This window comes from Rutilus rutilus, assembly GCF_951802725.1.
Source record: "Rutilus rutilus genome assembly, chromosome: 7".
NCBI lineage: Eukaryota > Metazoa > Chordata > Actinopteri > Cypriniformes > Leuciscidae > Rutilus > Rutilus rutilus.
The window spans coordinates 22,231,450-22,255,201 of NC_140221.1; the positions used below are offsets into that span (position 1 = coordinate 22,231,450).

At 36.9% G+C, this 23,752-nt stretch overlaps 1 protein-coding gene across 23 annotated transcripts in view; it reads left to right on the top strand.

The window, feature by feature from the left end:
* ncor1 (nuclear receptor corepressor 1) overlaps nucleotides 1-23,752 on the top strand; it is a 126,068-nt gene that overhangs the window by 42,261 nt on the left and 60,055 nt on the right. For 18 of the 23 annotated variants that reach the window (XM_084414955.1, XM_084414958.1, XM_084414971.1 and 15 more), the window contains exons 9-14: nucleotides 3,738-3,804; nucleotides 6,989-7,161; nucleotides 10,002-10,092; nucleotides 11,591-11,769; nucleotides 11,850-11,904; nucleotides 12,138-12,242. In XM_084414955.1, the coding sequence (XP_084271081.1) occupies nucleotides 3,738-3,804; nucleotides 6,989-7,161; nucleotides 10,002-10,092; nucleotides 11,591-11,769; nucleotides 11,850-11,904; nucleotides 12,138-12,242 (670 nt within the window). Of the gene's footprint in view, nucleotides 1-3,737; nucleotides 3,805-6,988; nucleotides 7,162-10,001; nucleotides 10,093-11,590; nucleotides 11,770-11,849; nucleotides 11,905-12,137; nucleotides 12,243-16,504; nucleotides 17,210-23,752 lie in introns of those variants that run through there. The other 5 variants (XM_084414961.1, XM_084414963.1, XM_084414965.1 and 2 more) reach the window with 2 other exon arrangements.

Consider the following 23,752-nt stretch of genomic DNA (forward strand, 5'->3'; position numbering starts at 1 on the left):
TTCTTCTTGAGTCTCTCCATCATTGTCTGAATCCGGTTCAGTTAAAAGTTGTTGAAATTTTCAGTGCATGTGTGTGTGAGTGCAAGCTGTTGAACCTCTGTGCCTAGAGCAGCAGCTCATTTGCATTTAAAGGAACAGACACAAAACGGTGCGTTTTTGCTCACCCTCAAAAAGTGACAAATTGAACATGCTATATGAAAATATCTGTGGGGTATTTTGAGCTAAAACTTCACATACACACTCTGGAGACATCAAAGACTTATTTTACATCTTGTGAAAAGGGCATTATATCACCACTTTAAAAGAAATTCAACTTTTAAAAAACGTGTCGAGACGGCCAGACTGCATCTTGTTTTTAAACGTAAAAGTACTCTGTGTGATCGGTGCTTCGACTCTTTGTATTAAACTGTAGAAATACATGATGCTGTTTTGTTCATAATTGTTCATGAAATTTACAAAATTATATTTGATTTATAAACGTTAGTTTAAGCGTTATGCATGTTATTTCTTTGCTTTGAATAAACAGTTTAATGCAGTGCTTTAATATATTTTTTAGGGGTGGGAATCTTTTACCATCTCACGATTCGATTCGATTCCGATTCTTGAGGCCACGATTCGATTCAAAATCGATTTTCGATTCAAAAAGATTTTCGATTCAAAACAATTCGATTTTATTCATAATGATTTCTAATCAGGTTTCTGATCATGATCTACTCTCATCTGCTTTGCAATACAGAATGACAAACGGAGACATTAAAGTGTCTTTTTCACATTTATTAAGTTCAATTCTCAGGGAAGTGCCTTTTATCAAAAACATTGAAAAAATATTTTTACTTGGTACTTTTAAAGCAAAGTATTTATGATGACCCATAACGAACTTACTTCCAATACTTCCTATATTAATTGTATTAATAAAACAAATGGAAGTGATTTGGCAAGTCAACTGTAAGGTTACATTTGCCAGCATATGTCCCAACATTGCTGAGAACCAACAGGAAAATAAATGTGTGCCTGTACTAGCAGCATACTTGTAGTAAATTAATACAAACTTCAGCATATTCTGAATCTCTAGCATTTAATAATAGACTTCTAACCAACATCCTCTTGTAATTTCCAATGAGCAATATAATCCTTCAGACAAAAAAAAACAAAAACATTTTGCTGTAGCAAATTCACAAACAGTTTTCGTTCAAAAATATAGAATTATGTACCAGAAGCTATCATAACGTATAATGCTTGTGGACTTATGCATATTCTGAATAATTAGTAACATACAAAGTCGCTCTTGACTTATACACAACTAAATAATAAAGAGTTATGACTTGAAATGTTTGCTGTATACCACAATCAAAAATAGCAAAGAAAGTGAATGAACATCTGCAGAGAGTAACTTACAGTCAAAATGTAACTTTTTGTGACTGGCATTGCACATATTGCATACAGATCAGATCGGTTTACACAGCATATTGATGTGAAAACTAAACAATACAGAAATTAGCTCTCATACAAAAAAAAATACTAAATAGATCACAATGAAATTGCCAATGCGTTAGCTTTTAACGAAGACATTCTCTGGTGCCGTTCGGATTTGGCGCTCAGCCATCATGCGTCTGTTTTGTGCGCGTCTCTGTTATGTGCACGCCACAGACTGTCCGCGCACTGCACGTCCGCTTCAGAGTTCCGCCTTTTGCGTTCCTTCAATGTTATGTTATTAGAATTTTTTTTTATTTATTTTTTTTTAGAAAAATCGATTTTTGACATTTGTGAATCGATTCAGAATCGTCCACGTCCCGAATCGTGATTCATCTAAGAATCGATTTTTTTCCCCACCCCTAATATTTTTCTTGTGGCCTCAGGAGACAAGCTAAAAGCTTTTTTCCCCTAAATGAAATCATGCATTTTAAATTGGAATATAATTCAAATATTAGTAATATTTAAGTAAAATAATCGAATTTAGTTTTTCAGCCATTTTGACAGACCTGGTCACTTACACGATGTAAACAATGTTGGTTTGTAAAGATAAGTAGTCGTGCAAGCCTTAATATGGACAAAATAATGGTCTCTCCTGATTTCCCTGTGGACACACACAGAAGGATCAGTCTGATACTTGCCTCTGTCTGTGTGTGAGTGTGTCTATCTGTCTCTACTTGTGTGGTTATCACTGGTGGAAAGTCTGTCTGTGTTAGTTAAATTGAAACTGTTGCTTGTATGTAGACAGGTCAAGGTCAGTCGGTGAGTCTGTCTATGTGTTGCGTCCAGTTGGCTCAGACAGATTTCTATTATAAATGCTGTTTTTTTTTTTTTTACATTCCTGTTCTTCATAAAATCCTGAAAAAATGCATTACAATTTCCAAAAACAGCACAACCAATTTCAGCTTTGATAATAATAATAATAAATGTTTTTTGAGCACCAAATCATCATATTAGAATGATTAATGAAGGATCATGTGACACTGAAGACTGGAGTAATGATGCTGAAAATTCAGCTTTGCCATCACAGGAATAAAAATATATAAAAATAGAAAAGAGATATTTTAAACGCACAATATTTTGAAAAAAATTTTCGGTATTTTTATTCAAATAAATGCAAATAAATGAGACTGACCCCAAGCTTTTGCACAGTAATGCAGATAAACGTGAACAAATAAACACGTTGATGCCCTTAAATTAATTTGGATGTTATAATATGTTGTCAAACTAGGAGTAAAAGTCATTAACATTTTAACACATTTTTTAAGGTGCTTTTATCCAAAGCAACAAAAGCGACTCATGAAAGACCGTAACAAAAGTGCCAGAGAAAGCTGCAATAGTATGAAACCGTACAGAGATGAAGATGAGACACAAGGAAGAGAGTAGAGAGGGTTTTTAAAGAGTAAGAAAGCAAGCGCACTAAGGTCCTGTTTACGCCTGATATTAAGATCTGATCACAAGTGGATGACTTGTGTAAACGGGATCTAAAATGTTTTGAGATTGTCCACTTTCGACCACTTCCAGAGGTAGTTGGAAACTCATTCGACCAGATTGCTTTCATAGTGTAGATGCTCGTGTGGTCAAATGCACAGCCACAAAAGACCACCTGCTCTCCGCCTACTAACCTAATGCGTAAACATTATGGGAAACGCGCTAGCCAGACAGGATTTAAACTGAAGACCCAAGTTCAGTTTGAAGATAAAAACATACCAAGCACAATGTTCTCTCACTCATCGCGTTCAATGTGTTCTTGCAGCTATCAGAGCAGAAACGAATGCTAATACTCTCTGTATGTTTTTCCGTTGTTTTTGGTTGCGTTCATTTGTAAATTGCGTGAGCTTTTTTCGTCCATTACATCGAAAGATCTGAAAAAGCCAGTATATTTACTCACCCATAGATCCTCCCCTCGAAGAAATCAGGACAGAAGTGATCAAAAGTGGGCAAAAGAGATGGATTAAAACACAAGGTGTAAACGGTAACGTGTCGTCTTTGTATACTTGTGATCTGATCAACCAAAACGCATCTTAATACCTGGTGTAAAGAGGGCCTAAAAGTCAAGTGCTCATGGAAGAATTGTGTCTTGAGGCATTTTTTTTAAAGTAGAGAGGGATTCAGCTGTTCTGATAAAGTTGGAGGACTCATAAGAGAAGCCGTGATGATGTCTGTGGATAGGTTATGTATCAGACAGATCTTGTTCAGTCTGCAGTGTTCGCTCCTTCTATGAGAGGGAATGTAAAAACAATTTTTTTTATTTATTTTTTCTGCAGGAATCAGATAATGAGAAAAAAGCTGATCCTGTTTTTCAAGAGGAGGAACCATGCACGCAAACAGAGGGTAAGTGTCTCTCTTTTGTGCGGTGGCAGAGAATGAATTTGTTTGAGAGAGTGTTAGTGCTCCTCCATCAGGAGGGGTGACTGAAATTACAGAGAAACTAGAACTATTTTTGGGTAAATCAAGAATGGATTAAGTACACAATCCTGCAGGCCTGTTTTCACACAATTTTATGTTAATGTCTTTACAGACTATGGCCTTTATTTGCACAAACACAATCTGCTTTCACATGTGATAGAAATGGCACTGTTCGCTTGGCAATCACACATTTAGTTTTTGTTTACAGGCAGATAAGTTAAGTGTGGGGCAAATCATTATAGGGCTAAACAGAGATGGTAGTTTATGACTGAATAAAAAGGCAAATAAATAACAGATAGTAATGATATGTTGTGGGAATAATGATCAGTCACTTCATTTGCTGAAAGTAGTTCCGTGTTGACCTCTATACCTTATTTGACATGCCCTCATTTGCATATCAGTCAACTTTTACTTATGATCAATTAACTTTTACTTATGATTTATAGTTTGTCTTGTGTGTCTGAACTCGGGTTAGAGATTATTTCATGTCTCTTCGAAACAGTTGTGATGTCTCTAACTCTGTGTCCTTACCACATGACACAATACAGCAACAAGATTTAAAAACATTTTGACATTAACTTTTTGTGTGGCTTTGTGTAGGGTAGCCCAACCCAAATCTCATTTGCTCTAAATTATGCTCCACATAACTGCATATCAAACATTACATTTCTTCTGATTAGGACCTCTCTAATGGCGCTTTTCCACTGCATGGTACGGCTCGCTTCGGCTCGCTTTAAATGGTACCTCCTCTGTTGAGGTTCCAAGCTTATCGTACCGATACTAAAATGTGACATGAAAACACTTCAGATCACTGATTGGTCAGAGAGAATCGTCACTAACAGCGTCATTGGATTTGCAACACGAGACACCAAACCCGCTAGATTTAAATAGTCAGCAACAGCCACCGCAGTATATTTTTTCGCACAATTTTTATTAAACAACTTGCTTGAAAAAAGAAATGGCTGAATCGTGGTGACTAGTCAGTAGACGAGGTGCAGACGTTCATCTCGTTGGTAGCCGAGGAGCGGATATTGCGACCAGGAAATAATATATTTTTTAGGAACTTTAATGAGCAATCTACAACCCCACCCACTTTGAAGCGGTACTAAACTGCAGTGGAAAAGCAAACCGAGCCAAAGCGAGCAGAGTCGAACCGTGCCGAGCCGAGCCGAATCGTACCACGCTATGGAAAAGCAAAGCGAGCCGAGCCGTACCATGCCGAACCAAACCGCACCGAGCCGAGCCGTACCATGTAGTGGAAAAGCGCCATAAGATCACCCATGGTTAATGAAGATTGGCCATTTCCCTCCGTCTATGTCTTTCTGCCTCTCTTTTTTTGTCTTTTGTAGTTCAGGACTGATGAATGGTGATGTTTTTTTTTAATCCAGTTCCAAAAATAAGCTGCTCTAGCCGCACAGAAGGGTTTTTTCTCTTTTTTTTCTTTTTTTTCCCTCTTTTCTCAGGAAGGTGTAGTTCAGTGCAATCACTTGTTAATAGACTGGGTCAGTCAGGCCTGCTGGACCAAGAACAGTCAGAATTGTGACATGGCCGAAAGCCAAGAGGAACGTTAACTGTTCAGAGAGCGTGAAAAACAACCCTTTTTTTGTTCTGTGTACTGTAGTATAGACACAAGTGCACTTGTCTCTCTGCACAGGTCTTGATCGAGACTCCTCTTGTTGAACATCTTGTTCTTGCTCACTCCCTTACCCTCTCCTTGGCTCACTGTATCTTCCTTTGTCTCTTTCTGTCTGTCCTTTCAGGTTTATATGCGACACTGCAGACCAAGAACATTACAGAGAATACAAAGTTATTACAAGATATACGTTATATAAGTTAATAGGATGGAATTAACAGTGCAGTTTTTTTTTCTGCTTCCCACAGTATTCTCAGTCATCATGCTGATCTAGACTAGAGCCAGTGCATGCAGTTCTGTTCGTCAGAAGAACTCTATTAATTATATCAAACTTCTCACACAGCACTTTGCATTGAAAAGTTCAAAGCACAAATGGAAGAGATGTTGATGCGTAGTGTATAATATCAATGCAACAGTTAATTAAGCCTTTTCTTGTAATAGTTTTATTTTTCAATTACTGTGTGCGTGAATGCGTGAATCTACTCCCGTGTTGTCATTTAACAGACACCCGGTAGCAAGTAACATGATTTAGAAACCGTAATAAACACCAGCAAGATAAAGTACTTTAATGCAAAACCATAGATTTTTCATCTGTTTCAGTGCAGGTATCTTTAAATGTGAATGAGCTGCTGCTCCCCCCGCCCTGCTTTCCAGAAGAGAGCGGAGCCTGTACAGCTTGTGCCTTGGATACGCTACCAAAAATTAAACATCTTTTTTGGCTTTGATTATCATCTCTATCGCAGTCACTCTCATGTGGCATTGCAGTTTTTCAACATGAAAGTTTATTAACTGCATGCGTTTTAAAGCCATATCAGTCTAAGCTTCTGATATATGGTTTTCTGAGCGCGCACATCTGAAGCACGTGCACAGAAAGCTGGATATCAGTGAGTATTAAACGAAGTTCTCCTTCACGTCTTATTGCGCTTAAACTGTCAAATACATTGCCTGTGAACATAAACACCAAGTAAAGAAATCGCATTTGTGTATTAGATATGTGAAACTAGCGTAATATAAGTACTTACTGCTATATATGCTATTATATGAATCGAACAACAACAGAAAATCACTCACTGCTCTTGATTTGAATAACTTCAGTAGCTTTAATAAGAATACATTTCTTACTTGAATGCTGCTGTTAAATGCTCCGGTGAGGGGATAAACATGGCGGACTGTGTACTGCTCACTGAGGGGTGGGGTTTATGGTAATAGGGCAGAGTATGTCAGCAGTTGTAGGCGAGGCCTAAGCAATATGACATCACATTTCATAAAAACTGAAAACGGCTTGTTCTGAGACAGTTGTGGGGATTTGAAAAAAGGAGTGGGTGGATTTTTACCATTGTAGGGTGGTTGTGTACACACCGCAGACACACATTTATGTTCAAACACAATGTAAAAGTGAATTTTGCCTAATAGGTCACCTTTTAATATGTAGGATTTTGTTTTATTTAGCAAAATATTTGTCTGTTGTTTCCTTAGGAGCAGAAAATTTGCCAGCGGTATGATGAGCTGATGACTGAGTGGGAGAAAAAAGTTGAGCGGATGGAGAACAACCCACGCCGTAAAGCCAAAGAGAGCCGTACACGCGAATACTACGAGAGGCAGTTTCCTGAGATCCGCAAACAACGCGAGCAACAGGAACGCTTCCAGAGGTTAGCCAGCCCCCCCAGCTTCCATGATGACCCAATGAACGCTCTGTCATGCACACACATTCACCATTATTGCTTTTCCCTGACACAGTTGTGCTCTGTCCTGACTCAGCAGTTGGCCAATCAGCATTGAGGATCCTGTGAGTGCTAGGGTCAGAGGTCAGGCTGTGTACGTTCCTCGTACAGAGGTTGCAGGGCTTCCCTGAATTACAGGGAACTCAATCTGGAACACCACTAAAGCAGAACTGCAGAACATTTACATACCATTGACCTTGACACAGACGCTGTTGTTTTTGCTGATAGAACAAAAATGTATTTAGCAAAGTAGCCAGTTTATAGATATTCCAGTTTAATAGTTCATAAGACACTTTGGCAGTATTGATTTCTTACTTAGACTTGTTTACCAAAACAAGACTAGAGATGAGAATTAAAGAATGGACTGATTTTGAAGTTAACAATTCTTTATTACACTGTTAAATATGACCAAAAAGTAAATAATGAGGTAATGTCAAGTGATTTAGTCAGTATGCCCACAACTGCTCTGATTCAGTCAGTGAGTGAGTCATTAGACATATTTTTGTTATTAAAAATAGGAACAAATTAACTAACAAAAGACAAATACAGTATAAGAAAGATGCAGATGAAATAAAGTGCTTTCATTTTTTTCAGGTACTGTAGGTCTATTTAGAAATAGAATTAAAAAAGCATTTCAGAAATGAAATAATCATATGTTAAATAAAATGCTACATAGTCTTTACTGTATGAATGAAATATACATAGATTTGTATTAAAGCTACAAAAGTTATTCAGTCAAAGTAGTGAAAGCAGTGAGTGAATTATTTCTTTTTTTTTCTTTGGTTGTTTGATTAACATTGACACAGTTCACTTTAAGACTGAATGTACTCCAATATAATATAACTGACACACATTGGATTTTCTCCCAATTGTAAATGTTCACTTAAGACCTAATTGCCTGTTTTAGCACAGTTTTGTGTGTGTACCACATTCAGTTAGTTTCTGTAATCCTATATGCACAATACTGTAAAATCTGTATCGTTGCCACATAAATATTGTCATACTGCCCTGCCCCCAGTACCAGTCTAGTTTTTGCAATGTCAGACTAACAGACCTAGATAATGTGATTGTAGCTTGGCATATGATGATTCATTATCAAAGTTGGAAACAGTTCTGCTGCTTAATATTTTTTCATAACCTGTGATACTTTTTTAGGATACTTGTGATACTTGATGAATAAAAAGTAAAAAAAAAAAAAAAAAAAGCAGCAATTTAAAAAAAAATAGAAATCTTTTGTAACAACAATATACACTACTGGTCAGTAATTTGGGGTCAGTAATTTTTTTTTCTTTCTTTTTTTTTTAAATAATCAATACTTTTCAGCAAGGATGTGTTAAATTGATAAAAAGTGATAGTAAAGAAGATATTTATATTAATATATATTTTTAATTTGAATAAATGCAGTTCTTTTTAACCTTTTATTCATCAAATATATTAGGCAGCAGAACTGTTTCCAACACTCATAATAAATCAGAATATTAGAATGATTTCTAAAGGATCATGTGATAGACGGGATGTCACATGTGACACTGAAGACTGGAGTAATGATGCTGAAAATTCAGCTTTGCGTCACAGGAATAAATTATTTTTTAAAGTATATTCAAATAGAAAACTATTATTTTAAGTTGTAATAATATTTCACAATATTACTATTTTTTTTCTGTATTTTTGATCAAATAAACGCAGCCTTGATAAGCATTAGAGACTTCTTTCAAAAATATAAGAAAACGTAATGTTTCCAAACTTTTGACCTGTACTGTATGTAGTATTTTTAGTTTTTTCGCCTTTCTCTCATCATGGAATTATTTGACTTTAAGCACGCCTGTTCTTAAAAAATGCACATTTGAGAACCATTAGTGGAATTTAATGTTGCTATAGCCATTGTTTAAAAAAAAAAAAAAAAAATAGATCCACTGAATAAGAGTCTTGCTTCTCAACCCCGTCAAGACCACGTCAGACCTGTTAGTTGTTAGACTTGTTAGTTCTGGCTAGAGATGCACTGATACCACTTTTTCCAGAACTAGTCCAATATTAATACTTTTATTTGTATTACCTAGTTCCGAAAGCTGTATTTTCATTGCATTTTTTATTTAAAAAAAATGTTGGGCAGAGGAATATGAATCAAATTAGTTTGCTTAGCAGTGCACAGCAGCTATATAGGCGGAAATATTTAATTTGTTTAACATTCTATTAATTGGATACATTACTTCATAGGCATCCTTCTCTGATATATACATTCTGCTCTCTGTTTGCCATGTTGTCAGTGTTTCTTTCTCACAAGCACTGTACTGTATACGCTGCATTGTATCAGTTGTTGGTATCGGCGCATTTTAATGAGTACGAGTACACAAGCACAGGATCGTGCATCCCTAGTTTTGGCAATTTGTGCCTTTCCCTAAATATTTTTTTCCCCCTCATAAAGGTTGCAGGAAGCAGGTCTATAATTCCGTTCATTCAGATCAAGCCATCCAACTTTACTGAATGCTGCTTGCCTGTCTTGATTGTTTAGACAAGCCAGAGTATGTAGCTATTGTTGCTGGAACAGTCTCTAAACCAAAGAACTTCAGAGCTCCAGAGCTCATGAATAGACCCAGAGGAATCTTGCCAATAGCTGTAACCGCTGCTTCAAAGGCTTTTTGTGGGAGAAGAAACAGGGTGGGACTCTGGTCTGGTAGCTTGCTTGGGAAAGCGCCTTTACATGGTACAGAAACAAAGCCAGGAACAGAGAAATGCTTTCTCTCACCATGCTTCATCCTTCCCGTCTTTAGGGTGGGCCAGAGGGGGACAGGCCTGTCTGCCACCATCGCAAGAAGTGAACATGAGATCTCCGAGATTATTGACGGCCTCTCGGAGCAGGAGGTAAACTACTAGTTTAACTATCTGATGTATAACCTGAAATAAACTCTGATCCATATGGAAAAGATGCCTGGGGCTTTACCCCAAGTTCAGAAAGTGTTTTAGAGCATCACCCAGATGAGTAGCAGGTAAACGTACACCCCATCCTTTTCCCATACATCAGACTTTATTATTTCCTGTGAGCCACTGAATTATCACACAACCAGACTATGCAGCATAAAATCTGGTTCACTTGCACCTTATTTTGGATAAGATCCTCCCACTTAGACAGGAAACAGAGGAACTGAAATAGGACAGAGACCAACCACAATTTGTATTGTATTATCTACTGTTTAATGCTAGGGTAGACAATATTTTTCATTAATTTTTTGTCTTTTAACATCCTGATAGCAATCAATAATTAAAGTGGTCTAAATATAAAAAAGGAGATGTATCTATGTGGAAGTCTCAGGACCAAAAGATTGTTCTGAATGCAATAATAGGATGTCCTGCCTGTCAACCTGATGCATACCTACACACACCCTGCTCGCACAGACATCACGTTATCAGCACGTTCCATTAGGCTATGCAGAGTTGTAGACACATTGCTAGAGTCTCAGAGCATTGCAAACAAACCGCAGCCACCTTTCACAGTTCCTCCTGAACCAAAACAACGAGCTTTTGCTGCGTTCACGCCGTGTCATAATTACGAGATGGCAAACAGTGACGTTTTTGTCTGAGCTGTTCTGACCGTGTATTGATGCCAAAATGAATCTGCAGCAGTCAGGTGGTACAAGTCAGAGCTCTCAGAAAAATGTAAAGTTTACAAGATGTAATCACGAGCTCTATGAGGACTGAGCGCTTTTTACAAGTCGTAATTTCGTAATTGTTCATTTCAACATGGCACGAACAAACCTTTACTAAACAGTTTCAATTTCTAACAATAACTGTAGATAAGCTGTTTAGATCATTATTGTTGTAATGTTATGTGCTTTGGAGAGAGCTGTGAAAGAGGGTGAAATCTTTTCCCCTTCTTTGCATTCAAAGCTAGCTTGCCATTGCTAGCCTCTACAAAACGGCACACCCTAGCTTTAAGGGTGGGCTTATTTAAAAGAGACACTAAAAGAGACCCATTCAAACAATTCAATTATTTGGTGTTGGTCCAATGTACAGAAATCACCAAAGAAATTAGCAGTAATGTGTGTATACTTGTGGTCATAATTTCTATTGGTCTAAAAAAAGTACTGGTTACTTATTTCACAAACAAATTTAAGAAAACAACGTTGAGTATACAGTTGATGAAAATCTTTCTTACTCCCGAAAGTTGTTGCAATCGGATAATGTGATTGGAGCTTGTCTTATTGGAGCTTGTGATTATTCGCAAGTCACAAGTTTTGTGTGCAGCGTGCATCAGACGAATAGTGAATGGACCGTGGGTGTGCCGTCAGAGGCTGAGACTACAGTAATGTAAACAAGTGCTGCAGACCCATCCTGGATCTCAACACCTTTTTGTCTCTCTCAGAACAATGAGAAGCAGATGAGGCAGTTGTCAGTCATTCCTCCTATGATGTACGATTCCGAACAGCGGAGAGTGAAGTTTATCAACATGAACGGTCTGATGGATGACCCAATGAAAGTCTACAAATCCCGCCAGTTCATGAATGTCTGGACCGAACACGAGAAGGAGATCTTCAAGGAAAAGTGAGTAACTGTGGCTCATGTTGGCATGTGTGACTGTGTGTGTGCTTCATTTTCTCAACTTTGTCTCTTCTGTGGTGCAGGTTTATGCAGCATCCAAAGAACTTCGGGCTGATAGCTTCATATCTGGAGAGAAAGGTGGGTTTTCTTTTTTTTGTGATTCAGTTTAGTGTGGTGGATTGCTGTCACACCCAGAACTGGATGATCACCAGTGGATGTTGTAACTGAAGTACTGTTTAACAGCTTTACTGTCTCAGATCACACCTTCCCACCTACAGACAGCTTTTTTTGTTGCGTTAATGGTATCTTCTTTTCAAATACTAGCCCAAGTGATGCAGCTGTATTTGTATTTTCTCTCTCCCTGTGTGCAGTGTGTGTCTGATTGTGTGCTGTACTATTATTTGACTAAGAAGAGTCAGAACTATAAAACTCTTGTCAGACGAAATTTTGGAAATCGGAGGAATCGAAGGAATCAGGTATTTAAAAAAGCCCTTTTTTTTTTTCCTTCACTTGTGCACTTTTCTCTCACTCTGAACATGGATATGTATGGATATGTTGCATTAAAAATCACATCTCACATGTTACTTCCGGTTTATCCATCACACTGATGACAGAAGTTGAGCTCTTTGCATTGGGATGCAGTATTTCACATAGTAAGCTGTTACACATTTTGCAATACAGGTATTCTCCTCATATAGAACATTTGCATAATGTGCACAGTATGCATACTGTATACTGCAGCTATAGTAAGATTAGTGTGGTAGTATGCTTCTCTGAACATAGCCTTTGTGTTTGAGCAGCCTACTAGGCTTATTGATTATTGTGGCTCAAAATGACTGCATTTGCATCAAATTTTCTCCAAAACTGTGGCACTGTTTGCGTAGTGTTTTGTGGTGTTGTTCAGTGAATACCTATTAATAATGAACAAAAATTATTATTTTTTAACATGCACTGCTGTTCAGAGGTTTAGGGTCAGTAAGAATCATGGAATAAATGTAGCACAGAATCTACAATAATATTAAGTAACAACATTGATAATGATAATAAGAAATGTTTCTTGAGCAGCAAATCAGCATATTAGAATGATTTCCTCTCATATGTGACACTGAAAATTCAGTGTTGCCTTCACAGGAATAAATAACTTTAAAATATACAAATTAAATTTAAATTGTAATAAAAATAAAATAAAAATGCAGCCTTGATGAGAATAAAAGAAAAACATAAAAAATCTTACCAGCCCCAAACTTTTGAACAGTAGTGTATTAGCCAGTGTATCAAAGTAAAGTGTCAATGTTGTCAATACTAACAATTACAAACATGAATCTGTTATTGACAAGTGTTTTGTCATCAAGAATGAGTAGGCTTTACTGATGCTCACTTCACAATTGCATTCACTGAAATATAGCATTTTAGTAGGTAATATTTTTTTTATAGGTAAAGTTTAGTAGGTAAAGCTATTATGTGGGGATTAGTTGAATTTACATTCATTCTTGTGATCATAAAAAAGCAGAAGAACTGTTTTGAGATGCATTTTTAGTACACAAGAAGCCCCCTAGTGTTCAGTATGCACTTTTAAAACATCTGCATCTCAGTCTGAGGAAGCCAGTGTGTGTTTTCAAATGGCTCTGTTTTGAATGTGTGTTTTTTTTCTTGAGAAGGGGTGTGTTTGATTCATGCTTAATGTGAGGTTGTGTGTTTTCTTTTTTATGAGAGGGTGTGTTTTGTGGTTGTTTTTGTACGCTGTTGATGCTGTCTTATAAGAACTCGGACCGTGTGTGTGTGTGTGTGTGTGCGCGCGCGCGTGCAGGTTATAGGGCAAAAATGCATCTGTGCTTTGAGAGTCTCTCTCTTGTTCTCTCTGATTTATGGAGGGCTGCACAGCTTTCCAGGAATCTGTTTTATCTGTTTGGCACAGCCGAGAGGCTCCATGCTGCTCTCAGGGACCACAGAGGGAAAGGAGAAGAACATGAGAGTTTCAGACTCCAACTTTAAAGCTGTTTGAGTGCAGTAGCTGCGGCTTCACACTTTCACATGCATATACTCAAAAAACGTGTTTCAGGAAGGTGAAATCTGCCCATGGCATCCAAACCAGGTTATCTCATTGTGACATGGACAAATAGTTTCAAGTAAACATGAAATTGAAACTTGTGCCATTTACTCTCTTAATCTGTGTTCAAGGTCTTGTTGTATTTGATTCATCAGTTCAGGTTTGAAAAATATCCTAATCATAATCTTTCAACAAAATCAGTTGTTGTTCATCTGAAAGAACATTCGGTTTCTCCTGACGTCACCTAGGCAGCACAGGCAATTGGTTAATCAAATTTACCGTTTAGGCGTTGTTAAGCTACTGTTGCAAGTAAAATTAACAGATCTTAAAATCTTGCCAACAGTTAATCAAGTCATTTAAATACGATTAAGTCTAATGTAATAAAAGAAACCGTGTCACAATGCTTTCGAGGAAGACCTTGACCTTCAGCCTCCATGTCCCAGTCAAAACGTTTGTGTTTGTGGGGAAGGGACTATCTATGTTATGGAAATTAAATGGTTTGTTAATGCAATATCATTTTAACTTTGTAACCACAGTCATAATTGGGCATTTGACCTGTTTTACATTTGGTTCCGCATATTTGGCCTGTTTCATCACATTCAATGGGATTTTGAAAGAGAAAGATGCTAAATGAGTAGACAACTGCAAGAGATGGATAATTTTTTGGTGCATGGTTAATAATGCATGCCATTCCATTTTATGTAGATTTCATCTTGATAAGTTAAATATTGACATTTCCAATCATTAAAATGAACAATTACTTTGAACTTGAATTTAGGGATATAATTACCTGGACTTGGCGAAACAAATACTTCAATGGAAGTTAAAGGGACAGTTAATCTAAAAATAAAAATACTATAATTTAGTCACCCGTATGTTGTTTTCGACCTGTGTGACGTCCTTTCTTGTGTGGAATATAAAAGGAGAATTTTTTTGTTGTTGTCCATACTGTGAAGGTCAATGATCACCAAAACATTCTTCAAAATATCTCCTTAAAAGTTCCACAGAAGAAAGTAGGTCAAACAGGTTGGGAACTATGAATGATAGCTTAAAGAATGATAGTTTGTGAAACTGTAAAGTTCTATTTATTTATCTGGGTATGACAACGTGGTTCGACCAAAAAAAAACCCCTCAAGTTATCATTTTTTTGCTCAGTGAAAAATGTTAATGTCTGGTATTTTAGGGTGACATTGATATCACAATGGAGTCTTACTAACTACTATGTTGGGGGTTCTTGGTATTCTTAGTATTCTGCTTTCACAGTGTGAAATACTACAGAGTAGAGACATTGGTATTGTGGTATTGCAATCTGGTCATCTGATTTAATGAACAATATCTAAAACATTATTCTTCCCCCAAGTCCTTACTCGCGTCTCTCTCCTGGTCTGTTTTCATGGGGGTGCTTTTAAACTTCCTTTTCTTTCTTTTTCTTTTCTTGTAATACCTGATCCTTAACCGTAAGAAAATATTAAAGATACTCAATAGACCAAATGCCATATATTTTTATAACAAAGCATTTTATAAAAATAATAGCATATTTGTAAAGGTAGGGTAGGCAATTTCGGAGAGGCTAGCAATATCAAGCTATCTTTGAAAGCATGAGATCCCACCCTCCCTTCAGAGCATCTCCAAAGCCACGCCTCCTTCAAAACACATGACTGCACAAAGCGGCACGAGGCAAGAGATGGCATTAAATTACCTTATGTCTCAAAGCACATAACATTACAATAATAATGAATGTAAACAACTTAAAGAGCTCTAGTTGTACCACCTGACTGCATGATTGGACGTGAACATGACTGAACATTTTTTGGTCCTGAGACTTCCAAAGAAGATACATGTACATGTTTTACTATTTAGACAACTTCTATTATTGATTTGCTGTCAGGAGATGTGAAGAGTTTCAACCAGTATTACAAAAGGTGTTTATAAAATTTTTTTGCCTACCCTACCTTTAACGTTTGGTAAATGCTAAGTTAATCCAACCTCTGCTTGAAGTACAAGTGATATATCTTGAATACTATCGTACATATGAGATGAACTTCCACACGGCCCATCTAACTCTCGATTAGCCCTCTGTCGCATGTGTGTGTGAGCAGCTGCTGTACGGAATCAGCATTAATTACAGCTATATTTCAGCCTATCTAAACAGCACTGGATAAACAGTGCTGGATAAGAGTGTGTGTAACAGGACTTCTGTGAACACTGCTGCCGTGCTGATCACAAGCTGAGGCTACGGGTCATTGAAAGCATGTGTCTTTGAGTCAGGAGTTGAGCTGCAGTAATGAGGAGATGATCTGATCTTTACACACACACACACACGCACACATTCACATTCACTCACTGCCTGACTCTTCAGCCATCAGTAGCCCCTGGTGCTTTCAGTGAGCAGGCATATGCGCAGCCTTTTTCGTTTGCATATGTAGCCGTAAGTGTTTCCTGGTGTCTCTTTAGCTACGTGGGTATATACAGCACAGTTGTAGTTTCCTCTACCACCTGTTGTGATTGTTACGTTTACATTCTGATTAAAAAGAGAGGACAAGCAGGTTAATTTTTTATCTTATCTTTAAAGTGGGTTGTGTGTGTGTGTTTGTTGGGGGGGGGGAGATGGAGTAGAGTCTGGTAACTGAGCTTGTCTGTGTGTGGGTGGAGTCTGTGACCCTTAGAGACCCATAAAAGTGTTTGTCAGTCGAGTTCAGCTTACGTGGAGTTCTGAATGCTGTTCTAAACAAACTTCTGCCCAAGCTTTCTGTTCCTAGAGTCCCCTGAGAATGTTTTAGAGAACAAGCCAAAAGAATATGCATAAGCGGGAAGAACGAACTTTTGTTTCTTTTTCTCTTCATTAAACTGGCAGCCCGTGTGTTCTGCCGTCCCTCCAGAGTTTTTTTCGGAGAAAGAGGGAGGGTTGGAGAATGTGTGTGTATGCGAGACACCCCTCCTGAGCTGCGCAGTGGTATGTGCCGTTTGCTCTGACACCAGTGAGAAAGTTGTGGAGCAGCTTGCTGTGCCAATCAAAATCCTGACGGGGCTGGGTTAAGATCGGTCAGTCTCTTCTCCCCTCCACCCCGCGGGGATTACCTGGGCTGACCCTAGCACCCAGATTAGCTAGCGCTCGCACATATTTTTGTGTGTGCGTAAGTTGGAGATGCCACTGCTTCTTTAGCAGGCTCAAACAACCCCGTGGCATGCTTTCTCGGAATATGCGCCATTGATCTACCGAGCCGGGTCCCGCAGCTGAGGATCTGATCCAGCGCAACGCCGCTGTCAGACTGCCCGAGGCGCGCTCTCCTGCTCAGCCTGTTCCTGTCACTAACTCTGGCCTTGGCTGCACAGCATTCTGGGATATATAATGGGATGAAAAGGACATTCATGAGGAGCAGATAAACGTAGATGAAGGTACCTTATGAATTAGTGAAGGAATGGCTGTTTGTTGGAGTAGTTTTTGTGTGGTTTTGGAGGCTGTTGTGATTGTTTGTGGAGATTGCAGGGCTCTGTACTTTTGCTTAATGGTTAAGCTATGGTTGAAGTTATCATATATATTTATTTATTTATTTATTTATTTATTTATTATATGTAAAAGGACATTTGTTTATTTTGTTTTTATGTTTAGTATATTATTTCATTTATCTGCACATTGCATGTATAAAAGCTGTGTGCGGTGGTGGTTAGCTTGGATATATGCTATTGCCTTGGTGACATCTACAGGACAGGAGGTGTGCTGCTAATACATTTTACCCTGATTTTTCCATGCATCTACTAAAGACATAACTAAGCCATAGATTTAAAAAAAAAATATATATATATATATATCTCAAATTTAGGATTTATTTTGACGTTGTTGATGCTCCGTTTTGTCGTCCATGTTATGCTGTTTTTCTTGGCCTAGTCTTCTCTCCCTCCTTTTCTTGGTTGGTTTGAGTTTTTGCAGTAGCTTATCGTCTTTCCTGTTTGTTCGTTTGGCTTTGAAAACAATGATACTATTTGGGGGGGATTGAAAAACTTTAAAATAGCTAAACTTAAAAATAGTTGAAGTTTTGTGATCTAAAGCAAATGGAGCAGTACTTGTTTGTAGTGCAGTTTGTGTGAACCGCTGCTTCACCTCTGTTACAGAATAAAGTGTGTCCAAAGGTTGACTATAAAGCTGAGGTTTCCAATAAAAGATAAGGTAACATATTAGAATATTGACAGTAGATTAATATTTAATTCTTGCTTCCTCTCCCTCGATGCACATAACCCTCTGAGACCCAAATATTGATGTCATAGAAAATATATCAATATCCTCCTTGAAAAAAAAAAAAAAGTGTCTATTAACGTAGTTTGTAAAAACAATGAATATTTATTAAAATGTTTCGATCTTGCAACCGTCATTTAGCCATTGGTAAGGGTGCAAGTGTTCTTAGTAACTGATTATAAAAACCATGGTGCATGTTTCTACACATCCAGGACATCCTGCGTTCTGTTCTTTTCCATTGTGCTCCAGCTGTTTTTCAACACAAGAATGTGTCTTGTGAAAATGTTTCTAATGAACCCTAAACACACTCTTCATTAAAGCCACCATTTAAATTGACTAATCTTATTTTTTAATGGAATATTGCATTATTTATTATAAATGATTTATAAAAAAAAAAAAAGTTAAATTAGTTTGCCCATTTTAATCTTTAATAAAAAAAAAAATCTTCCCCTACCTTTTGCAACAATATCTTTTCTCCTGTATGATGACGTGTTTTTTGGCGTGGGGGCGGGGCAGTCTGTCAACAAGAGGTCACAACAATCCAATAATTTCCTGATGGGCAAAATCATTTCCTGCCCTACATTTGTATTTTATTTTTCTTGTTCAAGAAGCCATTTCACTCAGATGTGTCACAACAGGGAAGAAAACTTCTGTTTCATGACAATTTTTAAGACCGATTTGTCAACTAGTCAGCCCACAAGAAGTTTGTTTGAAAATAAAAATACTGTTTATCACATCCCCACCCCCAACCTCCATCGGTCAGACAGTCTGTTTTTTTGTCAATACATCCCAGAATATTACTACATTTCCCTGACGACCTGTATATTACCTGAAAATGCATAGAGGCATTTTATAAGTTTATTAAATAACCTTTCCACTACACTAAAAGGCTGAAACACCAGTAAGTTTATCTCAGAGCTCTTACACACTAAAGTTGCATTAGGCTAACCATTTAGAATAAAAATGTTGTCAGAATGCAGTGACCGTGTTGTGTGACAGCTTGTGGCATGCTTGGCGATTGTAGTTGTAAATGTGTTCCAAATTAAATTTTTGATTGTGAGTTGCTATTGTTTAGTTTTACCAACATTCAGTAAAACATGGGTATTAATTAATAGCTTTAAAGAGCTATAGCAGTTTTGCTTCAGGGTCAAAGTAACTCTCTGAAGGTTAAAGTAAAATTGGTCAAAGAGGCCTTCATCTGCTTTGTGTGAACCGGTTCATTCCCACGATCATAGTCAGCACATTAACTTTATATCAGGGCTTGAATATTAAAGTAGGACATGAACAGAAGCTTCTCTATAGCAGTTATTTTAGTATTATACATATACTGTTATGTATTATACATATACTGTTATAGTATGTATTTATATTTTGACTTAGTTTTTATTTTTCTATTTTCAGTTTTCATTTTAGTTTAAGGTTTAGTGTTTTTGTTGTTTTTATTGTTTTTAATATTTAATTTATTTCAGTAGTTTTAGTCATTTTAGTACTTCAAATAAAAGAAATCAGTTAGTTGCCAAAACACCATTTATAATTTTCATTTAATGTTTTCATGTAATGTTTTATTTCAGTTAAGTTTTTTGTTAATGTTAATAACGCTGTGTTATAGACACCAGCATATCTGTTATATCCAAGCAGTTGTATTGTCGTTTTTCAAACCTGAAGTGCTCAGAGGTTGGTGAAATAATAATTGGTTTATAATGAAATAAACCACCATTCCTGTATAAGCTGTCAAAAAACAACAACAGAATTGGGTGTTATGAAAGGCTTTGTGAGATTTCCATGTAGAGTGTCTTTAGGTGGAATGTAAAGTCAGTGTAAACTGAGCTCTGAATGGCAGAAATGGGCTTTTATTGTCAACCATGTGTCAGTTTGTCGATGTACTACAAGTCGAAGAGAGCATAGAAACAAGCACTTCCTCTTGCCCTTCAACCTAGAGAATGAATGATTGATCCTCTGTCTGCTTTGTGGTTGCTATATGTCTTTCATGTATTGGACCCTTTCTCTGTTATTTTTGTTTTGACCTGAATTATCGCCGTTTCCCTTCTCCCCCCTTATTTGTTCTCCATGTCTCTGTGGCAGAGGTTCTGACATTTTTTTGGTCCCATCTGGCAGCTGCACAGCTTGTTTGTGTTGGCTGAGCTCTGCTTGTTCCAGTGCTTTGCTTCTCTTTCGTGGAACAGACCGAGGAGGAGGAGGGGCTCCGGTCCCTCTGTCCGTGCCAACAACCATGATAAAGAACCTTGGGCCATTAGCACACTGGCTCCCTTTTCAAACCAAAGGAAAAAGACCTTCTCTACTGACTGCAGCCCTACACTTAGTCTAATGTTAATCTAAAGGAGACCTTGTATACTCGTACTTACATCTCCATTTAAAGTCCTCCTGTAGTCAATAATTTTATCCCTTAAAGCTCATCCTTGATCTTTGAAAATTACATATTTAAAATAGCTTGAATGTAACACTACACCCTTGCTTCATTTAGTATACGTGGAATCATGAATATGCAAATTAGCCCCGACCCCACTTACTCACACGAGCTCAGAGATCCACTCTGCGAACTTTACTGTAGTAAACGCTGCACAATGGCAGGGCTCAACACTAAGGATTTTTTTCTACTGGTCCGGTCGGGCCAGTGGTTGAAATTTTTACTTGCCCTGCCAAAATTCTCACTGGCCCCAACACAAAAAAGTAATAAATAAATGAAATAAAATAAAATAGGCTTAGTTATTGTTTTAGTTGTTTTTGATCCATGTAACCTTAATAAATAAGGTTATGACACCAAAAACTACTAGCCTACCTTATACATTTTAAATATTGTTAAAGACAGTCAGTATTAAAATAAGAACAAATTACAAATAGAATATTATGTGCAAAAATGGGTTAAAATCACATCACATTCTAACATTGTAACATAACAATCTAAAAACAAAAATAATGATTTTATTTTTCAATTCACTAAACTAAAAATTTGAATAAATACAAAAGCACAGACTAATTAACCTACATTTTATTAGGTCTACCCCATTACAATAGTCATTTTACAGTTACTGCTATCATAAAGTGACACTTATGTCAACTGGCCCGAGTGTCTTTCACGCTGGCCCCGGGCCATCGGGCAGTCCTTGAGCCCTGAATGGTATCGCTCTTTAGAACATCGGTAATTAATATGATTAGCCTTTTGCTTGTCTACATTATTGTTATGTGTTGCTATGTTAAACAAACCATGTTCCCGTTCGCCATCTCAGAGTCGAACAGCTGCCTTCTAAAAATCAGCATCCTTAGAAATGCTTTGAACTACTTCGAGCATCAGTGGAGAAAGGCATATATTTCCACATAACATCGTAATATATTCATCATACATAATTCAACTGCTATATTGCTAAAGGTACACGATTTTTCATATCAACAGAAAAATATACCGGGGGAAACTGGCTTCACTTGAGACTTCCCTGCTTCACAGTTAATGATAATCTAAAGCCCACTTGGCCGCACGTTGTCATAATTGGTTACAAGGTAGTTTGTGACGAAAGAAACGCCAGCGATTTCAAACCACGTTTATGAGACCGTCTTTGGTAGGGGTGGGACGATACAGGTACCTCACGATTCAATTCTGTGGTGATATGTGGTCCACGATATGATAATATCACGATTCGCGATATCTACGATATTCAATATATTGGAAGAAATTTCATCAACGATATATCACGATATATGTGACTGAAAAGAAAAAGAAGAAATAAGGAAATTTTATGCATTTATTAATGCCAACATTTCCAACATTGTGCAAAGAAATATGCATTTGCATAATAACTCACTGCCTCCTGGTCTTAAATGTAAACACTGTACATCTAGACAGATAAAAGTGCATGAACATTACAAAACAACATGAACATTAACATGTGTAAACCATAATACTGAAACGTCAGTAGTAAGTTACTGTAAACAGTGGACACATCAAGGCATATTCTTCTTGAGGAACACTAACTGATCAGCATGCTCAGATGTAAGAGCACACCTCTGAGCAGAGATTATGTCACCGGTGGTAGAAATTAAAGCCACTCTTATACACAACTAAATAATAAAGAGTTATGACTTGAAATGTTTGCTGTATACTACAATCAAAAACAGCTTATACAAAAAAAGTGAATGAACATCTGCAGAGAGCACAGTCAAAATGTAACTTTTTGTGACTGAAATTGCACATATTGCAGTATAACGTAACAGATCGGTTTACACAGTGTACTGATGTGAAAACTAAACAATACAGAAAGCAGCTCTCATACAAAAATACTAAATAGGTAACAATGAAATTGCCAATTTTACATACGTTAGCTTTTAACGAAGAAGGTGCCGTTCGAATTTGGCGCTCAGCCATCATGCGTCTGTTATGTATGTGCGCGACTCTGTTATGTGCGCGTCTCTGTTGCACGCCACAGACTGTCCGCACACTGCACGTCCGCTTATAGTTCCGCCTTTTGCGTTCCGTCAATATTACGTTATTAGAATATATATATATATATATATATATATATATATATATATATATATATATATATATATATATATATATTATTTATTTATTTATTTATTATAATTTTTTTAAGAAAATCGTTTTTTTTTACTTTTGTGAATCGATTCAGAATCGTCCGCATCGCGATGCATCGAAGAATCGATTTTTTCCCCCACCCCTAGTCTTTGGTTCATTGCAGTTTTAAGGAGAAAATACAATACAAATACAAACAATATACATATTCATATAAACAACATTAAAAACTTGATTTTCATCACAGGGGGTCTTTAATATTGCCTGACCGCTGGCCTACACATGTAACACTGCACTAAACAGCCAGGCTATGTTCACATTAGAGACTTAAATATTTAGTTGGTTTGATCATTTTGCTTTTTTATATTTGGAGTTTATTTATACGTTACCTACATTTGTAATCAGTGTAAACTGACGCGGCTCCCTTTTTACAAATACCATAACGTCACCTGCTTTGCACATGACGATAACCTTAATAACAGGTTTTGTGTTTGGAAGGCTGCCAAGTAAACTCAAATTCCTAATCTAATTGACTAATACTACTCAATTTTGATCTCTTGTAAAGCTTAGATTGTTTTAAGAGTGAAACATTCTCATTAAATTAGATTTACTTTCTCTAAATATTAAATAAGCTTAAAATCTCTGTTTCTGCACTGACTCTGCCCTCCAAATGTTCTGCAGTACTTTTTTTTTACTTTATTGATGTTGTATAATGCGCACTGCTCCTGCTGGATCCATATGACTCAAGTTCATTGATAATCTCATCACATAACATTTAACATAAAGACTAAGTTTTTTTTTTTTTTTTAAAGAATCAATGCTTTTAAATAAATGCTTTCTGTTCATCAATTAATCCTGTAATAAATATATCACCGTTTCCATTAGAATATTAAGCAGAACAACATGTTTTCTACATTGATAATTATAAGAAATGGTTCTCGAACAGCATATTAGAATGATATCTGAAGGTTCATGTGGATCAGTAATGATGCTGAAAATTCAACTTTGCCATCACAGGAATAAATTACATAAAAAAAAAAAGAAAAGATATATATTTTTTAATTATATAAAAAGTTAATTTAAATTGTAATAATATTTTACAATACTACTGTTTTTACTGTATTATTGATCAAATAAATGCAGCCTGGGTGAACATAAGGCTTAA